The following is an 18685-nucleotide window of genomic DNA, read 5'->3' on the forward strand; positions in this document are numbered from 1 at the left end:
TGCTCTGCCTCAGCTTCAAACCATTCCCCCTTGGCCTGTCTCAGACACCCTCAGGAAAAGTTCCTCTGCAGCCTTCCTGCAGGATCCCTTCAGGTCCTGGCAGGCAGCTCTGAGGTCCCCCTGGAGCCTTCTCCTCTCCAAGCTGCACACCCCCAGCTCCCTCAGCCTGTGCTCACAGCAGAGCTGTTCCAGCCCTTGGATCATCTTTGTGGCCTCTTCTGGACTCTCTCCAGCAGCTCTGTGTCCTCTTTCTGCTGGGGACACCAGACCTGGAGGCAGGATTGGAGGCGAGGTCTGACCAGAGCCAAGGGGGAAAAATTGCTTCTTAATATTTCCAAAACCTCCTTTTGTTTTGCTGCTATAAGCTACTTTATATTGTGTGCTGAATAACTACATGTGGGAAAGGAACCTGAGGGTTGGATTTAAAAAAGAAAAATCAATGGAATTTGAATTTTACTTCTCTTTTGTCCCCTCTCAGGTGGAGAGACATGACATGAACACCCTAAGCTTACCGCTCAGCATTCGCCGGGGAGGCTCCGACACCAACCTCAACTTTGATGTACCGGACGGGATCCTGGAGTTCCACAAGGTCAAGCTCAGTGCAGACAGCCTGAAGCAGAAAATCCTCAAGGTGACAGAGCAAATCAAAGTGGAACAAACAGCTCGAGATGGGAACGTGGCTGAGTACCTGAAGCTGGTGAACAGCGCGGACAAGCAGCAGGCAGGGCGCATCAAGCAGGTCTTTGAGAAGAAGAACCAGAAATCTGCACACTCCATCGCCCAGCTCCAGAAGAAACTGGAACAGTACCACAGGAAGCTCAAGGATATCGAACAGAACGGAGCTTCCAGGGCTACCAAGGAGACTTCCAAAGATAACCTTAAGGATATTCAGCATGGAAAGCCTCGGGGCTCTGGGCACGGGCCAGAGAGCGGCAAGTCGGGCGTGCCAGGGGTCTCTCTGACACCACCTGTCTTTGTCTTCAGCAAGTCCAGGGAGTTTGCAAACCTAATCCGAAACAAGTTTGGCAGTGCAGACAACATTGCTCACCTCAAGAGCACCTTGGATGAGTTTCGACCAGAAGCAGGTTCTAGGACCTATGGGGGCAGTGCCACCATTGTTGCCAAACCCAAGTACATCAGCGATGACGAATGCTCCAGTGGGACCTCTGGCTCGGCAGACAGCAATGGCAACACCTCCTTTGGTCCTGCTGGGGCAAGCACTCTGGGCAGCCAAGGAAAACTCTCCATGATTCTGGAGGAGCTGAGGGAAATCAAGGAGACGCAGTCCCAGCTAGCTGACGATATTGAGAGTTTAAAATCCCAGTTTAAAAGAGACTATGGCTTTATTTCCCAGATGTTGCAAGAGGAGAGATATAGGTATTTGGGGATTTCTCCTCTCTTTCTCACACTGGTCTCTTGGAATGCTTTTGGAATGGGTGTGGGAAGTGGAAACATGGATGTGTGCCTCTGTGTGTCATAGTCATAGAATTGTCAGGGTTGGAAGGGGCCAGGGGCCTCAAGGATCATCCAGCTCTAGCCCCCCCTGCCATGGGCAGGGACACCTCACACTAGATCAGAATACTTCAGAAGCAAGGGGGAAAAATTAATTCCAGTCAGTATCCAGTACCAAAAAGCAGAGTGTTCCACTCCTTCCTATCACTGCAAAGGTGTGGGCCAGGAATGGTTCCCATCAAATGCTGTGGTAGCTTTTTGTCTCCTGTGGAAGGCTTGCCAGAAAAATCTTCTCCTCTGACAGGATAAGTGACCACTGTCTGTAGGAGATGCCAGCTGGTTTGTAACTGGGGAAGGTTTCTGCTCTGTTGTGACCTGGCAGTGCTGCTCAGTCTGTGGTGCAGCCACCCTGACTTTCAGCTGCTAAAGCAAACTTGTAGTCCTGAGGGCCCTGCCCACAAACTTCTCAGGCACTTTGCTATCTGCAGTGTCACTTATTCCCCCGCTGGAACACATGGCTGTCAAGTGTCATTTTAAGTGTTGGAGCACCACTTCCTCTTGCATTTGTTCCTTGGCAACTAAGTCCTTTATGCTCCCCTGTGGGAAGTGAGAGATGCTCTGCAGAGGGCTTGCACCCTGCTGTACCTGTGTCCATTGCTTTGTTCAAGTGTTGATCCTCAAAGCTAGCCCTATGCTAATGGGCAAAACCTCCATGTGAGATGCAATATTGCTTACAGCCCTTGCAGTGCAAGGGAAGGCTGCATATCAGGTGGTGCCATGGGGCAGGGGAGCACAGAGCCCCCCAGACTCAGGGCTTGCTTTCAGGAGAAGGCAGAGCAGCCTTTTCCAACAGCTGGCTGCCATTAAGCTCCCAATCCTCCTGCCATTATTTCTACAGCCAGGCAACTGCTGCCTTCACCACTGGCAAGCTAACTGCACCCTTTGCCTGTATTAAATCAAGTCACAACTTGCCAATCCCCCCTCTGGTTTCCTGAAGGTATAGCTGAGCTGGTTTATTGTGCAGAGGCAGGCAGGAGCAGGCTGAATGTGAATGGCAGGACCTTGTACTTGTGTTGGAGAGGAGATCCAGGGAGCAACATGTTTTTCCTTCCACTACAGGCAAGCCAGGCTTAGGAAACCCTAACTGCTGGTCTGAATGAGGAGTGAGGACTGGGGGAACATGAGCTGTATGCCCTTAGGCACCGTTTATAGGTTGCAGAATTTGCCAATGATGTACAAATATTTGCTTTTTAACACCCACTGCCAGCAGGAAACACTCCAAAGAGGCTTTCCACTTGCTGAACAAGTGCTTCTGGAGGGCTTCCAAAGCAGTTAGTGAGCTGTGATGCCAGTCAGAGGGATCCCAACCCATGGCATGCTGAGATCACCTTCCAGCAGTGCCACTGCTTTGTTGTTGAGCATTACCTGGACAGAAGGCACTGAATGTAAACCTTTTTCCCTCCTAAGATACGAGAGATTGGAGGACCAGTTGAATGACCTCACTGACCTTCATCAGCACGAGACAGCAAACCTGAAGCAGGAGCTGGCCAGCATAGAGGAGAAAGTTGCCTACCAGGCCTACGAGCGCTCACGAGACGTTCAGGTACCTCTTCTCCCCTGGGTGCTTTTTCTGATCATGGATTCAGAGAATCCCAGCTTGCAAGATCCCACCTGGAGCTCTGTGTCCAGCTCTGGAGCCTCTATTACAGGAAGGATTTGGAGGTGCTGGAAGGTGTCCAGAGAAGGGCCACGAGGAGGAGCAGAGGGCTGGAGCTGCTCTGCTATGGGGACAGACTGAGAGAGTTGGGGTTGTGCAGTGTGGAGAAGAGAAGGCTTCAAGGAGACCTTCTTGTGGCCTTCCAGGATCTGCAGGGGGCTACAAGAAAGCTGGGGAGGGACTTTTAAGGGTGTCAGGGAGTGATAGGACTGGGGGGAATGGAGCAAAACTAGAAATGGGGAGATTCAGATTGGATGTTAGGAAGAAATTCTTCGCCATGAAGGTGGTGAGACCCTGGCACAGGTTGCCCAGGGAGGTGGTGGAAGCCTCATCCCTGGAGGTTTTTGCAGCCAGGCTGGATGTGGCTCTGAGCAACCTGCTCTGGTGTGAGGTGTCCCTGCCCATGGCAGGGGGGTTGGAACTGGATGAGCCTTGAGGTCCCTTCCAACCCTGACAGTTCTGTGATTCTATCATCATCTAGTGCCAATCTTTCAAGGTAAGAATACAGTTAAATGAGCTGGCCCAGCACCCTGTCAAGCTGCAGCTTCACTGAGCTTCACATCCACTACTAGTTGATTCTTGCAACACTGTGGAAAGCTAAGCCAAGTTTTTCAGAGCCAGGACCCAAGTGCTGAAGGACAGGACTGGTGAGCAAGGGCTGCAGCTGTAGCTGTCGTGCACCGAGTGCTGCTCTTGCCGGAGTGCAGGTGCAGGGCAGCTAGGGACTTGATCTTAGAGGTGTTTTCCAGCCCAAAGAATTCCCTGATTGTATGAACTGCCAGAGATGCAAAGGAGATTGAATTAGCATCAGAGCAGGTTTGTACTGCCCTCATGTTTCTAGAGTCTGTACAAATAACTCTCTGTGGAGCTGTTTCGAGGCACTGGGAGTTGCTATGGCAACAGCTCCCTCAGCACCTTACCTCATGAGTACTGCAGGAGACGTTGTCTGTCATGAACATCAGAGTTAGGACACTTGCTCTCAAGCATGAAAATGTAAAAGCTGTGTTTTGGACAGTGTCAGATGGGGAATGGCTGAGCAGGCAGCAATGCACACATGCAGATACCAACAGCTTCACAGATTGCTTTGGGCTGGAAGGGACCCTCCAAGGGCATCTCACCCAACCCCCTACAGCCAGCAGGGGCATCTCCAGCTAGAGCAGGCTGCTCAGGGACATATCCAGGCTGACTTTGAACATCTCCAGGGATGGAGCCTCAACCACATCTCTGGGCAGCCTGTTCCAGTGTCTCACCACCTTCACTGTGCAGAACTTCCTCCTGAAGTTCAATCTGAATCTGCCCTGCTCCAGTTCCAAACCACTGCCCCTCGTCACCAGCCTTCCTGGAGGTCCCCTTCTGATATTGAAATGCAGCTCTAAGGTCTCTCTGGAGCCCCTCCAGGCTGAATAACCCTAACTCTCTGAGCCTGTTTTCCTAGTAGAGCTTCACCAGCTCTCTGATCATCTCTGTGGCCTCCTCTGGATCCCCTCCAGCAGGTTCATGTCTCCTGTGTTGGGGGTCCCCTCCCAGCACTGCAGGTGAGGTCTGACCAGAGCATAGGGGCAGAATCCCCTCTCTGCACTTCTGGCCAGGCTGCCTTGCATGCAGCCCAGGCTGCATGCATGCATTTGGTTTTGTTTTTTTTTCCAAACCCTGGTAGTTCATTCAGATTCTAGGAACCTGTAACAAATTATTCTCCAGCTCTGCCTGGTGGAGGGCTGTGCAGCTGAAAGAGGAGTCAGTGGTGGAGGGAAGCACAGCTGCCCTAATTCTTGCTTTCTGCCTGCAGGAAGCCTTGGAATCCTGCCAGACCCGGGTTTCCAAGCTGGAGCTCCATCAGCAGGAGCAGCAGGCACAGCAGTCGGAGACAGTGAACGCCAAGGTGCTGCTGGGGAAATGCATCAACGTGGTGCTGGCCTTCATGACTGTCATCCTGGTCTGTGTGTCCACCCTTGCCAGGTTCATTGCTCCCCTGATGAGGAGTCGCTGCCATATCGTCTGCACTTTCTTCGCGGTGACGCTGCTGGCGATCTTCTGTAAGAACTGGGATCACATCGTCTGTGCCCTCGAGAGGATGATCATACCCAGATGAAGCTGCTGGGTTGCCTGATGATTTATTAGGGTTTTCTTTTCCTCCCCCTCCTTCTCCTTTTTTCTTGCCCTCCCTGTTTTGTAAGTGCTGTGTGTGTACCAATCATTCTTTGTCACTTTAAGTGTGCAGACTGGCTGGGGAAGGCCAGAAGGACTCTTGGACGTGGAGGTGTAAATACCCAAAGGTGTGGGCAGCCAGCTGCCTGCCCAGCTTGCTGCTGTCCAAGGGGCTGTCTCTCCTGATCAGCTGCTTGCTTCTGTCAGTCTCCTGCCTTAAAATCCCACTGCACAAACCCACACCACAAAAGATGATGTGATGCTCTGGGAGGGATCCAAGCCACTGCAAGTGTCAGGTGTGCTTTTTGCTAGCCTGCAGTGCAAAGAGTGTGACCAGGAGGGAGTGGGCTATGATGGCTATCAGCCCTGTGAAACTGAGACCAGTTTCTCTCTGAATCCAGCTGGAATGATGTGCCAGATTAGGTAGTCATGGGTTATTAGTTCTTGATTCTAAATTAATGTCTTTCTAAATAAGGGGGTTCTAGGTTTCAGGACCAGCACAACTTGATGCTTCTGCTAGTAACCCTTTGCACAGAGTTTTTTGCTTGTAACTTAAAGCAGGGAGGACTGTTGAGTAGTTCACATTTGGCAAGTACAGTACTGTGGTGTAAGACTTCCAAATCTGAGCTGAATTGCCTGACAAAGGTCTCCAGGCCACTATGTAAAGGAGTCAAGAAGCAAGTAACCAGTGGGTAAGTTGTGATGCAGACCAAAGCACTCACTTGCTTCAAGCCCTGCAACCTGGGACACTCTGCTGAGCCTTTGCCAGCACTGTTGGGGGGCTCTAACTGGATGCAAAAGAGATCTGGTGGGACTCTGGGTACAGTGGAGTTTGTTCTTGAGTCAGATTAAGGACTGTGGAAGAAGCACAAGGGAACAGCTTTGGAGGGGAGCAGGGAGTTAAACTTCTGTAAATAGGCAAACACTGTGCAGCCTCCTTTGAGAGACATTCCTGGAAGTTCTCTGTTAGCTTACAGCCCCACTGCTGGGGGACAGCCTTGGTTTCCTTTCCTTACTGCAAGTTCTTTTGCTTGATCTAAGAACTATTGAAGAAAAATTCCCTGCCACCTGCTTGGCTTTTCAGCCATGATGTAAAACAAGATCTATAATAACAATAATAACTAAAGAACCCCACAAAACAGCACAAAATAAATCCACCCCACCCAGGACTCTTCTCCACTCTGCGTTAAATGACAAGATGAAGAGTGAATACCATTAGCTTTTGTGGCTTCAGGGCCTGAAGGAAGGATGGAATTAACTGCATAAAGAATGCTGCAGCAGCTCAGCATTTAGAAAATTCAGTTCAGATGCTGTGAAATTAATTGAGGATTTTTTTTAATGTGCTACATCTTGGAACAGAGACTTTGAGAGGGGACTGTGCTGGCTTGCAGGCACCAGGAATGCATCAGATGAGGCACACCCATGTCCTAACCTCAGCTTCAGGGGAAGGTGAAGGAGAAAGCAAAAGTCCTGCTGAGTGGGATGTGACTTTATGAAGCCCAAGCTGACCAACTGGTTTATCCCTGGCTGTGTCAGGAAGCAGTTTTTCATAGTTATATCCTTCTTCTCCTCAATATTTTGGGTTTTTTTTCCCCATTTACTGCTGCATTGCTGCTCCCTCCTGCAGAAGGAAAGCGGAGTGGTGTGAAACTTTGCTGTCATCCCTGCTGCAGGTGCTGCTGCTGGGCTCACGGACACCTTCCTTCTCGCTTCTCTCAACCCATTCTGGCACTCTGCATTGCCACAGGCCTTCAGCCCCACCTTCCAAGTGCCTGCCCTTAGCCTTCTCTTACAGCCAGCTCCCATCCTGAGGAGGTGGCTTGCACGATGCAGCTATAAACCAATCTGCACAGGAAAGTTCCTCCCACAGCGTTAGGAAGATCTCAGGAGCTCTTTCCTGGCTTTTTCACACCACAGGAAAGGGTTTGGGTTTATGCCCTTTGGATGTGTCCTGAGATTCTCTTGGTCTTTCCCACTGTTTTCATAGAATTTGTTCCTATCTTCATTTTTTGTCAAAGGCTTATAATGTCTCTTAATATCTGTACTTTCCATGTCCTTAGCCAGTGAGTCTGCTTCCACTCAGAGTCCTTCCTGAAGTCTCTTCCTGAATTCCACCACCCATTTTATCAATCAGCTTTATGACTTTTCCCCTGCCCTGTCATTTCCCTGGGCCACAAGATCATACACCCATTAGGGAAAAACAAGAGCCCTGGCACTGTGGCTCTTCACAGTCTATTCTTTGCCATCTTTATTGTCATCTCCATTCTTCTGTTCCATTTGCACAGCTATCTTCTGGTGGAGGAAGCAGTTTGCTTAGCACTTTGTTAAATGGCTTCAGGAGGGTACAAGGAAACAATACCTCGTGGTGGTCATTTTATGTAAGAAAAATTCCTTTTGCCTCTTGCTTGGCCGTTGATTTAAAGATCTAAACCTCCCAGGAACTAAAATGTAATGCCAGGTAGTCTCAAGGGCATGTAAGAAAAAGGTTAGGAGTTCTTCTTTATCATTAAGGTATGACCTGGGGAGGTGAAGGCTGCTCCTGCTCCAAGAGCATCCTCTTAAATCCTGGAAGATGACCTCAGTGCAAAATGAGAGCAGGACATAAAATCAATGGGCCTGTGAAAGATTGCTGGCTGTCCTGATGAAATCTGACCAGGTCCAAATTGGAAACAGATGGGTCCTGTGCTTCCATATTGGATTTCTAGCTGGCAGAGGATGTGGAGCTGTAAAGGCTGCACAATGTTACTCATGCAAATTAAAATGACCCTAATTGGTAAATGGGCACAGCACTTCTCCAGGTTCTTTTCTCTGCCCTGGATCTAAATCGTTGGAGGATGTGGCACATGAAGAAATTAACAACAGAAAGGAAGATGTAAAGTGCAGAGAGCAGCTTTTGGGTGAAACAGCTGTTGGTGTGCACACAGCAAGGCTGCTGGGCCACAAGCTTAGCCAACTGCAAGGCCACCCAAGGAGGAGGGAGCTTTCCGCTCCTTCTCTCACCCTCATTTCGTCTCTTGTGCTGATGCTGGGGTGTGGTGCAGTCTCCTGCATGCCATCTTAGCTCACTAGGCTGGAGGAAAACCCTAGTGAGAGGTGGATGGAGCTCCACAGCTAGAGGCTGAAGTGGCTGACGGAAGGGTCTCCGAGTGCAGAGCAGAGACAAACCAGGAACTGAGGCTGTTCCTGGCTGCGAGGAGGCTGCCCAAAGGGCAGTGCCAGGGACTCCATGTACAGCATCAGGGCAGAAAGGTTCCTCCTGGAATTTGCCTGCAGGGCACAGATAGAAACAGCAGCAGGCTGTGTTTGCACAGGTGCTGTGCCCACCCCAAGGGCAGGCTGTGGCACAGCCCTCAGGATCAGCCTTGCTTCCTCACTTAGGCTAGGCTTGTAGCAGTGCCCAGCTCTGACCTGCTTGCTGTGGACGTGTGCCTGGGCTGCCCTGCAGCTCTCTGCAGAAGAACTTTGTGCAGCTGCTTTCTCTCAGGATATTGTTGGCTTTTATCTTCTCAGCCAACACCTCAGACTCTCTTGGTGTACTCCTCACACCCGCTCATCAGGAGCCTGTAGAGCACTCCCACTCAACCAGAAGCTGCCAGACAGTCTCCCTTCTGCTTGCTGCTGCCTGGTGCTTAGTGATTTGGCTTCACTTCAAGGGTGGCTCTCCAGCTGAGAAGTCCTTCAGATCAACACCTGCTCTGTAGGCTTGTGGCTGCGTTTTTTTCTGGGGCTTTAGTTAGCTCAGTTTCCCTGATCTCTCCCATTTCAGCATTTGGGTCTAAATTAGGTTTCCTCTAAAACCTCTGTAATGGATTCCTCCTGGCTTCAACTATACCTCCATGGTCATTGAACATCCCATTGGTCACTAGCAGTACTGGATGAGACCAAATTTAAATTCCTTCTCCTTACTGCTTTGATTCTGTGTGTCTGCACAACTTCTCCTTGCACTGCACTCCTTTGGAGTCTCCTTGTTCTGAATTCTTGGAGGGGCACTGTCCAGGATGGCTGCTTTCCAGTTTAATATCCTAATGCTTGTGCCAGGCAGTGCCTCTGGTGCAGGACTATCACCTGTAGGTCTGATTTCTGCACTGTGTGACATTCTGCCTATGACTTTGATTGAACAAATCATGAGGGGGGAATAGAAATTCACTAGGAGGAGGCAACTTGCTGTAGGGAAGATATGTGATCCACTGGCTACAAGTTGAAGCTACATCAATCCAGTGCAAGCATTAGCTTCAGTTTTGCAATTAGGGTTGCAAGCTAATTATTAGCTGCTGAACAACATAAACAGGGAAGTTGAATGCTGCTGTTCAGAGCAATCAGTTCAGGGTTATGCTTGATACCAAGTCAACTGCACAGTCACAGGTAATGCTTTCTAGAGTTAAAATCGATCAACAAGAGGTTGTTTGGAGAAAAGAACCCCCACAAAACAACCCCCAGAAGCCTGTGATCCATGGGGGTGGTATGGAAACCAGGTCTGGAAAGCAAGCTCCTTTCCACTATGAGGTAGATGTTTTGCTTCTGGACTCAGTGGTACAACAGAAGGTAAACAGAGATTAATGTAATTAAACACTGCAGTTTGGACAACAGAATTAAATCCGCCTAGGAACAGCAAGCAGGCAAATTTATTCTCTTAGTTCTTTTTTTTAATCCAGCAAGTACTTATCTGCTTTTTCCATTTACCATCATGCCAGGATGTGGCCTTCAATCAATTCATTAACTACTTCTATTGCTCCCCTTTAAAGTGCAAGAGATGATAAAAGCCTTGTGTTCAGTTCCAGTTTGAATGAATGGTCTCTTCAGGTGCTGAGTAGAAGCCAAGCAGACAGAGCCAGATTTTAATTAATTAATTACCTCCCCTTTAAAGTGCAAGAGATGATAAAAGCCTTGTGTTCAGTTCCAGTTTGAGTGAATGGTCTCCTTGATGCTGAGCAGATTCCAGCAGACAGACCCAGCCAATTTTACATCAGTGAAACACTAAGAAAAGTTGAATTTTTAATTACCAGCATTCTTGCTTTTCCCTGCAAAAGCAACCTGAGCTGCTGCTGTATATAAGGACTCCATGAGGACAAGTCAGAGTCTCCTCCCCTGGGGGTTACTTGCTGTATGTTTAGCCTGTGAAGTTGTGCTGTGGTTGGGAAGTTTTGCACAAAGCCACCTTTTGTTTGGGCCCAGGGCAGATGGCTCTGGCAGTCTCCAGGTGTCCCAGAAGAAGTGTCCAGGTGCAATGTCTCAGTGTGTGGTTCCCTGTGTCTCCCAGCCCTTCTGCTGGGGTGCAGCACTGTGGGAAGATGCAATGACGACGATGTGGTTTTTGTATATTTTGTTGTGTACTCATCACTGTCTCTGAGGTGCCATTGACGTTTTTTTTAATATATATATATAAAAATAAAAATCTTTACATTTCTTTGATGATTAAAGTTGCTGCTTCAGCTTACTGCCTGGTCACTCAAACCCCTAATCATTATTTTTTCTTCAGCAGTGACAAAGTTTTTTTCAACTGCATGGAGCTGTGCTTGGGGATTGCCCTTACCCAGGTGCAGGACCTTCATGAGGTTGACCACATGCCCACCTCTCCAGCCTGGCAAGGCCCCTCTGGGCGGCATCCCATCCCTCCAGCACATCAGCTTGGTGCTGTCAGCAAATAAGGTGTCTAAAATATATCCCTTCCCTAGCTACACTGCCAAGAGCTTGGCCTTGCTTCATTTTAGAGCTAAGTTGTGCTTGTGCTCAGTATCTCTGCAGGAAATGAAATGCCAACGGTATTCAATCTCTACCTCTACTGCTACAAGCAACATTACAACAAACTAAAAGCTGACCTTTCAAAATGGACTAAAATTGAATTTTGATGCAAGCCAGACTTTGATTAAGAAAACCCCAAAACTGTAGTTCTACACAGCTGTTTTACACTGCAAAAGAAAAAATGGTACTCTGAAGCTGCAAGTCTGACCCTTTGTTTTCTCTATCACGTTGGCTCATCATAAATTCTTTTCTTCACTGCCAGCTCCACAGATATTAATGCTGAAGTTGGACAGAAGTCTTCCTCCCTTGGAGAGCTCCCTGAACCATGGCCCTGGATCCTTTTCTTGCTTCTGTTAGTGTCTGTTCACATCAGGATTACCCAGCTCTAACCTATTGAAAACCCAATTCATTTCCACGCTTAACATGAGGTCAAGAATCTACATCACTCAGGCTGAGCTGTGCAGAGGATATAACTAAAAAAAAAAAGGAATCTAAAATTATTTAGGCAGCTAACCTCAACAGCCAGGGGTGGGTGTCCCCTGCCAGCTGATTTGTGATAATGGTGCCATTTTCCTGTAATCATTCCCAAAGTGGAATCTTCTTCCAAGGAGATGACTCAGGATGGTGGAAATTGCCTCACTTTAGTTTTGCCTCCATGTTTTTCACATGGATCACAAAAATGGTTTGCCCCTGAGGCCCTCTGAGTCAGGTAGTTCCAGTGAATCACCTAATGGCATCTTGGAATAAGGGTGGTAATGATGCTCCTCTTCCTCACAGCGACCATCTCGCTCCATGGAGCAGTGCTGAAAACCTGCCCCTGCCTTGGGTTGCTTTAAAAATAGAGCTGCTGTGGTGACTCAGAGGGGCTGGACCTGGCAGTCTTGTAGAGTACAAGCAAAGGGAGATGGAGTTCAAGAGAGGAGATGCAGTACAGAGGCACAAGGAAGAGATGGCTGAAGGAAGGAGGGAGAGAAAGCAGAGCCTGGGGCTTATGGACACAGCTGAGTGAGAAGAGGGTCAGTCAAGAGATGAGCCTAGAGCACAAGAGGGAGAAATAGCTAGAAAATGGAGACTATAAATATTACAAGATGAAAAAAAAAAAAGAAAAATAGGAGAGGACATCAATATGAAAAGAATCCATGCTCTTGAAGGGGAGGGGAAACACATTGGCCTTGCTTCTTTGTTTTCTCTTTGTCTATGTCAATTTGCTCTTCTAATTAAATCATCACTTGGAGGAAGCAAGTTTAATACCTTCACAACGAGTTGGATTATTCCAACAGGGGCAAATCCCCCTTTTTGGAACACTCCCAAAACACAGCAATACAAATTCATGCAGCTACACATCCCAGCAGTTTACAAATAAGTAAAGAGATTTCGTGGCCTCAAGGTGGTTGTTTTGTTTTGTTTTGTTTTGTTTTTGGTTGAGAGTATTAGAGATTATTTATGGCTCTTTAAATGTCATCTTACATTAGTTCTGGGCCCATCAGCATTTCAGAGAGCAGCAAGGTTTGTCTTCACACAAAGCAAGCAAGGCACAAAGAGCTGTGAAATATGTGGAGAAGCCCAGGGAAACACCTCAAGAGGTATGGTCAGAAAATGTCCTGATGAGTCTGAAAGCTCCCTTGCTGCCTCTGTTTGAGCAAGCTGAAAATAGTGGCTAGCTTAGATAAATCCTCAAGCTGCTGTAGCCTAGTGGTGTATCTTTAGAGAGGGTTTTCCTGCTATGCACACATGCTGCTGCTCATACCTGTACTCTAATCCATGCTTAGTTTATGTCACCTTGACCTGAATCCAACCTAGCAGGATAGAGGCCAAGGGAGGAATTTATGTGGGGAGCACAAGCTCTGCTCAGCCTCCCAGTCAGCAGGAAAGGGTGCAGATAGATTCAGCATCTCCTACAACTGCAGCAGAGGTGTCTGCCATCAAGCAGTGCCCTGTTTGTGGTGGAGAGTTAAAAGCAAACCTTGCTGTGTGCAGCTTGCCTGAGGAAAGTTGTGTATTTCTGGCACTGCAGAATCAACTGCTTCCAACCACCAAAGTGCTGTGATAAGAGGGTTCCCTGGGTAAACTCAAGAGGGGATTTTACTGCTGAGCTCAGTAGGGCTAGGATTAAATTCTTAGCAGACCGGACATCAGTAGCCAAAGAGCGTGGGGCAGATTATGAAGCCATTACTCAGGGAAATGTGTGGTGTGGGGCTACTGATCACACAGCTGTGGTGGTCTCTGCTTTTCTGTTCGGCACGGGCGTGCAGAATCTCCTGGTCATGAACACTGATCACAGCAGCAGTTTTAGTTGGAAGAGACCTCTAAGATCATCCAGTCCAACCAGCAACCCAGCACCACCATGGCCACTAAACCATAATCCCAGGTGCCATGGCCACAGGGTTCTGGAACACCTCCAGGGCTGGGGACTCCACCACCTCCCTGGGCAGCCTGTGCCAATCTCTGAGCACTCTCGCAGGGAAGGATTGAGAGGAGCGCTGCAGCGCGTGTTGGGGGGTGGACTTGAACCTAAGTTCTATTTAAATACGAGGAGCAACTTGAATAATTCAAGGATGAGTGAGCCCTGGAGCAGGCTGCCCAGAGAGGTGCTGAATCTCCATCTCCGGAGACATTCAAAACCCGCCTGGACGCGTTCCTGTGTCACCCTGCCTTGGCAGGGGGGTTGGACCGGATGATCTCCAGAGGTCTAACCCTTACCACTCTGTGGCCAGAGGTTAAACGCCCCCCGCTCAGCCCATGCCCAGCGGGCAGCCCATGCCCAGCGGGCAGCCCATGCCCAGCGGGCAGCCCGCACGGCCCCGACACCCCAACCCCGCGGCGACAGGAAGCGCCGCGCACGCGCGGCCGGGCGGGGCCAGAGACGGCGCGCGCCCGTTGCCCCGGCAACGGCGCCCTCCCTCTCCCGCCCGCCCCGCCGCGCTCCCAGCATGCTCCGCGCCCCGCGGGGCCCGGGCGGGCGGAGGCGCCGGCGGGAGGTGAGCGCCATTTTTAAATTCCTCCAGTCGCGGGCGGCTGCTGCAGGCCGAGGGGTCGGGGGGGTAGGGTACCGCTGAGGGGAGGCCGGGCGGATTTCGGGGCTTCCTCCTTGGGGTTTCATCTGACGACTGTACGATCTTGAGAGGCCCTTCGGCCTTTGCTTTGGTCCCGCTCGTCTTCCCCCACGCCCCCGGCCGCTAGTTACCGAGCAGAGAGACGCAGAGCTGGGTAAAGAGGTCCGCAGCTCGTTCTGGAGCGCGATCGTCTTTTCTTTTGTGTCTTCTGTGGTGGTAACAGCCTGCTGTGGGCTGCATTTCAGTATCTGAAGAAGACCTACAGGAAGGCTAGGGAAAGACTAATTAGAAGGGCCCGTGGGGGTAGGACCGGAGGCAGTGCTTCGAAACTGGAGCAGGGCAGACTTAGGTTGGAGATCAGGAGGGAGCTCTGCACAATGAGGTTGGGGAGACACTGGAACAGGTTGCCCAGAGATATGCTTGAGGCCCTGTCCCTGGAGACGCTCAAGATCAGACTTGCTGTGGCCGTAGGCAGCCTGCTCTAGCTGGAGCTGTCCCTGCTGCGTGCAGGGGGGTTGGACAAGACGCCCTTGGAGGGTTCCTTCCAACCCGGTTCAATCTGTGAATCTGTGTGTTTGAAAGTCCCTTGTCGTGAAGAAACAGTGCAAAACATACAGGACAAAAGCAGACTTAGCTGTTGTTGAGCACAGCTAGATTTACCAGCTGCAGCACCCATACAAAAATGTCAGTTTGATCAGTAGCTTCTGGCAGTCTGACTTAGTAGTGTATGACTAAAGCAAAGACAAATAAGCCTGAATTGAGACATAACCTTGTTTGGTGCTTTTCACCTAATGACTAACCTTATCTCTAGTATGAGACAGCAGTTGAAAGTGTGATACTGAATGGATGCTGAAATAATGTTTCTTTAATAGTTTTGATCTGTGGTGTGGAGGAAACAATAGTAGTTTGAATAAGATCGATCATTAAGGTTGGAAAAGACCTCTAAGATCTTCTGCCCCACACTTCCATGACCACTAGGCCATGTCCCAAAGTGCCACATCTACTCATTCATTAAACAGCTGCAGGGATGGTGACTCCACCACCTCCTTTTGCAGCCTGTTCCAATGTCTCAACCATATGCAGAAGTCATACAGATGTGCTCCAAACTTTCTGTGCTTAGGCATTCATGTATTTGTTTTCACTGGATTCTCTGCAGGGATACCTGAGCAGAACTTCCTATAATAAAGGTTTTCATGCTTCTTTTTAATTATTTTTTCTCCTCCCCTAATATATAAGCATTTAAGGTATTGCTTTGGCTATTACAAGCTGATGATAGTGAATTAGTAGATTATGGACTATTAGAATAAGAAGTATGCTGTCATATTTCTCAAATTATATCTAATTTTTTTTTAATTCTCTTAATTTTCCTGGGAAGTCTGATATTGTGAGTGTGTTGCACAGTCATTTAATGTTTCACTTCACTTTGTCTGCCTAAAAGCCAGGTGTCTAAATCCAAGGCTGTGACTTTGTGAATGTCTGAGCTCATGATGTGACAACTCTCTGCTCCTGAAAGCAGAAAGCCTTGCTCCTCCTCCTGCTTGTTTACTTGACTCTTTGTTCCTTTCTCCTAGCCAGTACCAGCTGCCTGCTTCCACTGATGATGTAGCTTGTTGGGTTTTTCCATGAGCTGGTGTGACTCACTGACCCCACAGAAAAACCATTGAGTCTCTCCAGCTTAAAGTGTCTTGGGTTCTTGAGTTCAGTCAGTTCATGGAAGGGGCTGATGAATGATAAATGCAGGAATGGGGATGAAGAAGGGAGGAGTGGAACCTCCCATCCCTGGTGACAGTAAGCTCTGGTATTGGATCACACTTTGCCATTAGTCCATTATCTTAGTCTTACTGTAGACTCTCAAGCAGGGATGAGAAGGGGTAGTGTTTGGAGAGCCACTTTTGTGAGGCTGTGCTTTTGCCTGTCTCATTCTTTCAGGCAAACAGTTTATTGTTTCATAAGATCTTGGCTGATTCAATCAGAGAAAAAAAAAAGAGTTAAAAAAAAAAGAACATATAAAGAGGTCTAGAGCCTGACAGAAGCAGGCAAATGGATTCAACCATGCATTGTGTGAAACAGCTGTTTGGCTTTCCACAGACTGTACTGACAACTTTAGTGCTTGAACAAAACATGGCAGAAGGCTAAATACCGTTAAATTTTTCATCAGTAGTTGTAAAACTACCTTCATTCTATCATCTGTTAAAAACTTGTTCAAGTATATGATTGTTTTATGTGTTGTAAGTGTGGCTGTGGTATGTAAAGCAAAGCCTTGAGTGAGTTATGGATGTCACCCTGGTGAATTACCAATACATGCAGAAGTCTTGTGATTTGGGTGTGCCAGGAAGGCTGTTGCAAATTAAAAATTAAAAAATGTAATACAAATAAAGACAATAAAGACAATTATGTTGATGTATCTGCATTGTCTCTAATTGCAAATATTCTTAACATTAAAAAACCAAAACAAAACAAGACCAAAACAACAAACAAATGAAAATAATACAGCTGAAAAATCTTGTGAAAGGAAGAAAGCTCTTTGGTGATGTTTAGTTATAAGGAAGAGAGAGGTGTGAAGGAGGTTTTTGGGCAATGTTCCTTGCTGCCTGAAAATAAACAGTTGGAGAAGAAAAGCAAACCAAAGGTGATTCTTGGAAATGTCACTGAGTTACTCCACTTATCTGGCTACACTATAATAAATATTGCAATTTCACCTCCTGAGCGTGCATTTCCCAGGCTCCAGCACTCTGCAGCAATACCTCTGTGTGTGTATACTTGCACAACAGCATGTTAACATTTCATAGGATGAATTTGGGGCATATGGCAGAAGTCTGCAGTTCTGTAAGGTGATAAAATCTGTGGTTCTATGATTCTAAGTGTGTTGGTGGAGAAGCAGTTCTGCATGGGATGTACTTTTGTTTCTTTAAAGCAGTAGAGGAAAAACTTGGAGCTAGTGTTCTTTTAAAGCGTTTATCAAACATTGTGGTTATGCTCTTGTGTAATTTTGAAGATTATTTAAGGTCTGTTCATTGACTCTGAGCAAGTACTGTAAGCCATTAGCACAGAATAAATTCTTCTTACTAGTATACTTAAAATAGTTGTAGCCTTAAATGATGTTGAGTAATGAGAGATGACTGCAAGCAATTATTTTGATTTGAAAGGAAAAAAAAAACACACCGTTTTTTATTCGTAGAATGTGAGTAGGTCAAATGTTACTAGTTACTATGAGTGATTTCAAGGAAAGAGCTCTTGGGAAGTAAAGAATTCTCAATCTTTATTGTAGTGCCTTTGGGAGCTGTCGCCAGGCATGCCATTCACAATAGCTGCCACTAGATGTCGCTGCAAGCCAGAAGAATTTCGTTTCCTGACCTGCCAACCGTTGAGTTTTGCAGCCTGAAACTATTGTTTTGGAGCTGTATTTCCCCCACCCTGTTCTTTCCTTTTTCCTTTTCCATGATATCTCCATGCAGACGAATGGAATGTCTTGCTGTATGATTTGTATACTAAGAGTTACGGGGAGAGAATATTCATGCAGCAACTTGGAAAACAAAGGGGTGTGTTTCTATTTGTCTTTCCCGTTAGGTTGATATTCTCCCAGAAAATGCTGTATTTTTGGGGTGTTTTTGACTTTAGATCTGTTATGCCACTTCAGAAATGCTTCTTATTCAAGTGAGCTGTAGGAATCAGACCTGACATTAAATCCTGTGTTCCTAATTATGAGCTTTGGCTTACAGTTTGATAGTTACATTTGGTGTCTTGTTGAAGCAGAGGCCTGAGACAGAGAAAAGAACCAACCAGCTGGTGGCTGTTTTTTTCGTGGTGTTGTTGAGATTTTGTCAGTTCTCATACAGATGTTGATTTAACAATTGAAAATGTCTTTATATTTGGAAATTGCTGTTGTCCATTGTGTCTCAATAACCAACAAAATGCAGCAATGAAAAATAGATACTGTATTGATCAGAAGGTTCTTCAGAACCTGTGCTGTTACTGCTTGAAATTGTGCATACAAGACAGCCACTGGGGAGAACATTCTCCACTTTCATGTCTTTCCCCGTATTCTCAGCAAATTTAGGTAAAACCAAATACAAAGTTGCTGTTATCGCTTTGCCTGTACTAGTGTTCTAATTCTGGGAGATTTTTCTCCACCCATTCCCAGCTTTAGTGATGGAGGAAGGAAAAATGGGAAAGAGAACTTAAACCTGGGACTAGAGAGGTGATTCTGCCACTCTGCTAAGACCTCTTGTGGAGTCTTGTGTCCAGCTCCTGTGCCCTCAGCACAGAAAGGACATGGACCTGATGGAGCGAGTCCGGAGGAGGCCACAAAGATGATAGGGGGACTGGAGCAGCTCTGCTGCGGGCACAGGCTGAGGGAGCTGGGGGTGTGCAGCCTGGAGAGGAGAAGCTCTGGGGAGACCTAACAGCAGCCTTCCAGTACTTGAAGGGACTACAAGAAGTCTGCAGAGGGATTGTTCCCAAAGGCCTGCAGTGACAGGACCAGGGGCAATGGCTTGAAATGAAAGCAAAGCAGATTTAGATTGGATGTTAGGAACAAGTTCTGCACTGTGAGGGTGGTGGAACACTGCAACAGGTTGCC

General features: G+C 47.8%; 1 protein-coding gene across 1 annotated transcript in view; it reads left to right on the forward strand.

Moving 5' to 3' along the window:
- Positions 1–10662, forward strand: part of TMCC3 (transmembrane and coiled-coil domain family 3) — a 31475-nt gene extending 20813 nt beyond the window's left edge. Inside the window, exons 2-4 of the mRNA XM_054386399.1 lie at positions 479–1377; positions 2920–3055; positions 4956–10662. Of these exons, the coding sequence (XP_054242374.1) occupies positions 479–1377; positions 2920–3055; positions 4956–5258 (1338 nt within the window). The 3' untranslated portion in view covers positions 5259–10662. The remainder of the gene's footprint in view (positions 1–478; positions 1378–2919; positions 3056–4955) is intronic.
- Positions 10663–18685: the final 8023 nt, after the last annotated feature.

This window comes from Indicator indicator, chromosome 14 (genome assembly GCF_027791375.1).
Source record: "Indicator indicator isolate 239-I01 chromosome 14, UM_Iind_1.1, whole genome shotgun sequence".
In the NCBI taxonomy this organism is placed as follows: Eukaryota; Metazoa; Chordata; class Aves; order Piciformes; family Indicatoridae; genus Indicator; species Indicator indicator.